Here is a 7,594-nt window from a genome sequence, read left to right as displayed (position 1 = left end):
ATTTAATTAATCATTTTATTATAGATTTAATATTTCTGGGAGCTGTAGGCTAATCATCCTGTGAAGCCACTTGACTATGGATTCCCCAATGTGCCTGGTCGAAAACGCAGACGGCGAGCTTCATGTAGTTCCTGGGGCCATCAAGTACCTGATGGGACTGAACCAGCAAGTCGTAGTGGTGGCAGTGGTCGGGCTGTACCGCACTGGCAAGTCCTACCTCATGAACAAGCTGGCTGGAAAGAGAAAGGGGTGAGACTGATGCTGAGAGACAAATGAGAATTTTCAAACTGGTTTGGGCATCAGCTGTATCTCAATAGTCAATGCCCAATTCATTAAAAATATATTTTGCAAATGTATTACATTTTTTTCTTCTTAAAATGGTATTTGAAATATTAATTTAGGTTTTGCGCTGGGAGCCACCATCCAATCCAAGACTAAGGGAATCTGGATGTGGTGTGTGCCTCATCCTGAAAAAAGAGACCACACCCTGGTGCTACTGGATACAGAGGGGCTGGGGGATGTGGAGAAGGTGGGAGGTCAAAGTTCACTCTCTTTACATTTCACATGAATAATCCAGCACAGTGAACACATATCTAAACACACATATTTTAAATAATTTAATTACATTTAGCCAGATCACCAATACATGTTGCTGTTGTCATACTTGATTCAGGGGGATTCTAAGAATGATGCCTGGATCTTCTCCCTGGCCATTCTGTTAAGCAGTACTCTGGTCTACAACAGTCGAGGGACCATCGACAATCAAGCCGTGGAGAACCTCCAGTATCCTTTAAACCTAAATCCATTTCCCCATGGCAATCCTCCCCTGTTTTCTCTCCTATTGACTTTAACAGGTGTACATGTCACATGTGTGGGGGATATTTCCCCCAACCGGGCCATTTCTTGGAAATCCCTCTCATATTGAAAGTGAAAGTGCTGTATGTTTGTATATTCATTTGACGCTGAGCAATATGTCCTTATAGACCCGGAGCAATAAATTGTGTTACTGACAGCGTTAATTACATGTTTGCAGAATGTTGGAACATACTGTACTTTGTTGGATCCATTCCCTTAGGGGTCAGTCCGTGCATGTGGACATAGTCCATTCAAAAATAAACTGAAACTACTCGTATGCTATAACTGTTGTACAGCAAGTCCTTGTACAACTGTAGCAGGCGCATTACAATTCGGACCCACATAGTTTTGTAGCTTTTATCAGTCAATCCTCAACCGGCTCTAAAGATATGTGAGTGAGCTGACAGAGCGGATCAAGGTGAATTCTTCCGGTGCAGCTTCATCCTCTCACGATGAGGAGGAAGGAGGGGACGCCCAGTTTGTGCAGTTCTTTCCAAATTTTGTGTGGGCCATCAGAGATTTCACTCTACTACTCGAGATCGATGGCAGAAACGTCACCGAAGATGGGTATCTGGAGCATTCCCTGGAACTCAGAAAAGGTGACATTAGCACTAGCCACCACCCCAATGATCAACTGTGCACAATGTCTCTCCATTGAATAGTGCACCATGAACAGTTATACAGTTGGAATAATCATTATCTCACAAAGAACATAGGGGTTGAAAAACAAGATGATTGATATTGGCTCTAACGCTTGCTAAATTACACATTATAAAATCATTCCTATGAAAATGTATTCTAGGATTAGACTCATAATCAAACAGACTCATAAACCAAGTGACATAATTATTTTATCCAATTTATTAGTCATAATGTTAATCTCTTGATATGCTTTTCTGTTAATGATTGTGTGTTTGGATGGTGAACTCTAAGGGCCTGTCTCCCAGACACAGATTAGGCCTCCCAGACGAGATTCTCCATTGAACACACTTTTTTGTCCAGCCCAGGACAAGGCCTAATCTGTGTCTGGGAAATTGACCCTAAAAATAGAGTAATGTCAACTGTAATGGTGAATGCTGACTATCATTCAGGTGGGGGTAGACAGAACCTGATGTACAACCTCCCACGAGAGTGCATCCGGAACTACTTCCCCTCGCGCAAGTGCTTTGTATTCCCCACCCCTACAACTCCTGCCAACATGCCCCACCTGGATTCCATGGATGAGGCTGACCTCTGTGGAAACTTCCGAAAGGTTGCAGATACTTTTTGCCGCTTCATTTTCCAGGAGAGCCGTACAAAAACTGTCAAAGGGGGCCACAAAGTAACCGGGAGAAGTAAGTCAAATATCTGAAGATTCTGCACAGATGTATTGAATGTAGCCTATATTATTGTACCACCAAATGTATACACTTATATTTTTCTTCCCGCATCTATCTGATTTCAGTGCTCGGCCACTTGGTTAACACCTACGTGGAGACCATTGCCAAAGGCTCTGTGCCCTGTCTGGAGAATGCAGTGCTGGCCATGGCTCAAATTGAGAACCAGGCTGCTGTGGATGAGGGCCTGGCGGTGTACCAGGGGGGCATGGAGGAGGTAAAGGCCTTATTCCCGGTGGACATGGGTCAGATTTCAAGTCATCACCTCCGCTCCGACCACCAGGCCACACAGGCATTCATGAACCGATCCTTCAAAGACGGAAATGGGGATTTCTTGAAAGCATTGGCGGTAAGGGTCATCATTTGAGATCTGTGCCTGGTACAAACACTGACTTATTTCTTAACTCTGTCAAGGACCACTTTTTACAAATGCTTCCCTAAAGTCTCAACTCTTGCAGGTGGCCATTGCAAAGCACTACGCTGACCTTCTCATCCAGAACGAGGATGCCTCAGAGAAGAAGTGTGCGGCCCTTCTGGAGAAGCTGTCTGCTCCGATGGCCCAGAAGATTAAGGAGGGGATCTACGCCACACCTGGAGGATATGAGCTTTACTGCAATCACCATGACAACATGGTGGCACAGTACCAGGCCGAGCCCGAAAAAGGAGTTAGGGTAAGAGCTTGAGCTGAATCCTTGCTAGGGCTGAAACATTCATCAAAAAATCCATATTGAACACTGGAGCTGTTCTCATCTTTCAGGCCGATCCACTTAGTTTCAATGTCGTAGATAGGTTGCTGTTTCTATCAACCTCAGTTACTGTTATGATTCACATTAGCTTCCATAAAGTATTTTTAGGCATCTACAGCATCATACCAGAAACACATCCAACCAGTTTTAGATTGCCATCAAACAATGATAAAACATGTAGCCTTTGGGGGGGTTTTCTGCAGGCTGAGGAGATTCTGGAGCAGTTCCTGAAGGAGAAGAGTCTAGAAAAGAATTCCATCCTGCAAGCTGACAAAAAATTGACTGAAAATGAGAAAAAGATCCACGGTAAGTCCAAAATATAGCATGGGATGTTATTTTCTGGTTGAATTCAGGTTTCTGGTTGGAGTGACTTCTCACAATATATTGGTGATAATCTTGCACTAAGTCAACATAGATGTGGGATGTTTGAAAGAGTACGGATGCGGGCTAAAGTTTAACCTAGAACTTAAGGCCTACTCCAGAACTTGGAAAAGATCAGGGGCTGTCTGTTGCGTCAATTTGAGAGAGAACATGAGTAGTCTAGAAGCTAGAGTGTTTTCCTACCTCAAATGTTCCTTTGGACCATGCAGAGGAGAAGGAGAGATCAGCTGTGCTGGAGCAGGAGAAGAAGGCTGCTGAAGAGAAACGGGTGGAGATGGAGCGCACCATGGAGGACGATCGCAGAAGCAAAGACGAGAAGTTGAGGCAGATGGAAGAGAAGATGAAGGAGGAGATGAAGCAACAGGAACGGGACTTCCACAGGGCCTTGGAGTGCAAGATGCAGGAGCAGAAGGATCTGCTGGAGAAGGGCCACAAGGAGAAGGCTGACTTAATGAGACAGGAGATAGAGGAGTTCAAGAAGAGCAACACACCTGAGAAGGAAGGAGGTGGTTTCCTTGAGTCTAAAGTCATGCCTGTTCTTCGATTTGGAATGGACGCTGTCAACACTATCCTTCAATATAAGCTCAAGAAGGGAACTTTTATGTAGTACAGACAATGTGTATTACTTGAGCATATGTACACATTTTCTAGCAATGTAAAGTGAAAAGTCAAATTGATAGCCATGCTTAGAATCTGTATAAGCTTTATATGCAAGAATGATGTATTATTTTTCTTATACAACATATGTATTTACAGATTTTTTTGTGAAATTAACACTGTACTAGTATAGCGCTTCAATCTAGGGGCTTTAATACAAACATTTCTGGACTATAACGAAGACTTCTTTAATCATAATATACACTGAACAAAAATATAAACTCAACATGAAACAATTTCAAAGATTTTACTACAGTTACAGTTCATATAAGGAAATCAATCAACTGAAAGAAATCTATGGATTTAACATGACTGGGAATACAGATATGCATCTGTTGGTCACAGATACCTTTTTTTTTAAAAGGTAGGGGCGTGGATAAAAAAAAAACAGTTAGTATCTGGTGTGACCACCATTTGCCTCATGCAGCGTGACACATCTCCTTCGCATAGAGTTGATCAGGCCGTTGATTGTGGCCTGTGGAATGTTGTCCCACTCTTCAATGGCTGTGCGAAGTTGCTGGATATTGGCGGGAACTAGAACGTGCTGTCGTACACGTCGATCCAGAGCATCCCAAACATGCTCAATGGGTGACATGTCTGGTGATTATGCAGTCCATGGAAGAACAGGGACATTTTCAGCTTCCAAGAAATGTGTACAGATCCTTGCGACATGGGGCCATGCATTATCATGCTGAAACATGAGGTGATGGCGGCGGATGAATGGAACAACAATGGGCCTCAGGATCTCGTCATAGTATCTCTGTGCATTCAAATTTTCATAGATAAAATACAATTGTGTTTGTTGTCAGTAGCTTATGCCGGCCCATACCATAACCCCACCGCCACCATGGGGCACTCTGTTCACAACGTTGACATCAGCAAACCGCTCGCCGACACGATTCATCCGTGAAGAGCACACTTCTCCAGCGTGCCAGTGGCCATCCCTTAAAACTTGATACATCTGTGGCATTGTGTTGTGTGACAAAACTGCACATTTTAGAGTGGCCTTTTATTGCCCCCAGCACAAAGTGCATCTCTGTAATGATCAGGCTGTTTAATCAGCTTCTTGATATGCCACACCTGTCATGTGGATGGATTATCTTGGAAAAGGAGAAATTCTCACTAACAGGGATGTAAACACATTTGTGCACACCATTTGAGAGAAATAAGATTTTTGTGCATATGGAAAATTTCTGGGATCTTTTAATTCAGCTCATGAAATATGGGATCAACACTTTAAATGTTGCGTTCATATTTTTGTTCAGTATACTTTTTATGTCTTATATTCTTTGAGAACGTTGTCTATTGAAGCAAAATATAATGAATATGGATATTATATCATTTGAAAACATAACCAATCTCTGAAGTTGAATATAAAATGCATATCAGTTTATAAATAAATTGTTTTGAATCCACTTTTAATCTGTTACGTGTTTATGTAAGTAGTAGTAGTCTTACTGACACGCATCTGGAAAACCCCATTTATGCCTTCGTGGCCTGACGCTCCCCTTTTTGTTATTAAAAAAATATATATATATATAAATATATATATATTGAATATTAAAACATACAATCTACCTGCAGTGAAGCCACTCAACATTTACATTACATTCAGTCATCTAACAGACTCCCATCCACAGCGACCCACAAAATCAATCAGCGTCAACGCCATGCCATCTTCCACCAAGTCAAAATGGGGACCCGAACCAGCGACCTATCGGCCACCGCCAGGCCAAACAACCCTCCAAGATGAACCCCCCAAAGCCACCGTCCCCCAATGCACCACCAAAATGAACAAAAGAGAAAAACAAGGGAAAACAACAAAACCTCATTGCAAACACAAAATACATCAATGACGCTCCTCTTACTTTTATCTCAGATACTGGGCCACATTTTGATGTTCAAATGGTTTTCAGGCCACGAATCAGTTTGCACTTGAGAAATAGCCATTGGCTACTGTCTTTTCTGACACAGAGGAGCAAGAGAAGAGAGCCCTGGCTGAACAGGCAGTGAAGATGGAGGCAGAGAAACAGCACCAGTTAGAGAAACTGATCCAGGAGAGGGAGAGGAGTCATCAGTGTAATGAATACTCGGACAGAGTGGTAAGATCCAATCGCAGAATAGCGATGCTTTATTAGAGTACAGACAAGGGTATAGCTTAATCGTGGTCGGGCGAGCTGTGGTCAAAACCGGGCAAGGCATAGACAGGCAGAGGTACCAAAGGAGCGGGCTTAGTCGTAGTCGAGGGCACAGGCACAGGATCAGAGCACGGTAATCACTGGGGTAGACAAGCAGAGGATTAAGCAATTCGGGGAGTCAAACAAGGCACAGGTCGGATACATGGGTAATCAAAACAGCAAACTCTCTCTCTCTCTCTCTCTCTCTCTCTCTCTCTCTCTCTCTCTCTCTCTCTCTCTCTCTCTCTCTCTCTCTCTCTCTCTCTCTCTCTCTCTCTCTCTCTCTCTCTCTCTCTCTCTCTCTCTCTCTCTCTCTCTCTCTCTCGGAACAAAACGCTTAGCAAGTCACAAAGGAACAATACCTCGCACTGACTGAACTTCTGAGCACACCTTATATCCTACCTAATTACGGACAGGTGTGCTCAGAACTCAGGTGAACCAGATCGAGTCTGATGACTCCCCCTCTCAGTAGATCGGGGAAGTGTCAGTCTCTGTCTAGACCCAGCCAACCCCCGATCCCTTACAATCAGGAGGGCATCCGTCAGCTAGAGGTATGTATGGACACTTTAAACATATTTTTTTTTTGTATACCATGTCTCATAAAATAATAATATTTAATATTTTTAACTATAACCACAGATTGTAGTAACTGAGGGAGGTGAACACAGTAGTCTTTGAGAAAATGCAGCTTGCTTGTTATGTTGTCCCTCTGCGATTCTAGGCTAAGATGGTCCAGGAGGCAAAGGAGAAGCAACAGGAGTTGGAGAGAGCGCTAGATAGCAAGCTCCATGAGCAGGAAAAGCTGATGGCTAAGGGCTTCACAGAGAAAGAGGCAGCCATGAAGGAGGAGATACAGAGCCTGAGAGAGAAGGAGGAGGCCAAGCGCGAGAAGAAGGAAGAGCAGTCTCGTAACTTCAGAGCCATAGCACAGGGTGTCATAGAGAGAGTCAGCAATGGCTTAGGTCATTACTATAACTATAGGAAAGCCCGTGAGGAACGCAAGGCGATTGTGTTAAAGGAGCGGGTCAGATCCACTCCCAAACTCAAATCAGGTAGTGTTGGCAGTATCCCTGATATGGAGCGCATGACACTCAAGCAAGACAAGACGACCACGCCCAAACTCAAAATGGGAGCCGTTGGCAACTCTAAAGATAATAAAACTCTGCCCAAAGTCAACACAGGTACAACTAGCAAAAAGCCCTGGCTCAGAGTTCTAAAGGATGCGCCAGAGATTAGTTAATGGTCCAGATCAGCAGCCACACCTTTCTCCAGTCTCATCATTAACCAGAAGAGCCCAGTAAAACTACTAGGAAATAGTGCAACAGAAACACTGCTGTGCAACAATGGTACAATGGGGCCAAACCAGCTGTCACTTCACAGAAGTCAGTTCCTCAGTTTATAA

At 43.6% G+C, this 7,594-nt stretch overlaps 1 protein-coding gene across 1 annotated transcript; it reads left to right on the top strand.

Moving 5' to 3' along the window:
* Window positions 1–409: 409 nt before the first annotated feature.
* On the top strand, window positions 410–7,432 carry LOC123481192 (guanylate-binding protein 1-like). The gene is made up of 10 exons (XM_045208969.1): window positions 410–529; window positions 674–783; window positions 1,243–1,454; window positions 1,947–2,189; window positions 2,300–2,580; window positions 2,690–2,902; window positions 3,181–3,283; window positions 5,990–6,088; window positions 6,718–6,743; window positions 6,914–7,432. The coding sequence occupies exons 1-10, from the start codon at window positions 449–451 to the stop codon at window positions 7,430–7,432; spliced, it is 1,887 nt and encodes a 628-aa protein (XP_045064904.1). The 5' UTR covers window positions 410–448.
* Window positions 7,433–7,594: the final 162 nt, after the last annotated feature.

This window comes from Coregonus clupeaformis, chromosome 29, assembly GCF_020615455.1.
Source record: "Coregonus clupeaformis isolate EN_2021a chromosome 29, ASM2061545v1, whole genome shotgun sequence".
NCBI lineage: Eukaryota > Metazoa > Chordata > Actinopteri > Salmoniformes > Salmonidae > Coregonus > Coregonus clupeaformis.
The sequence above is the reverse complement of the archived record's forward strand: the minus strand, read 5'-3'. Positions and strand labels throughout refer to the sequence as shown.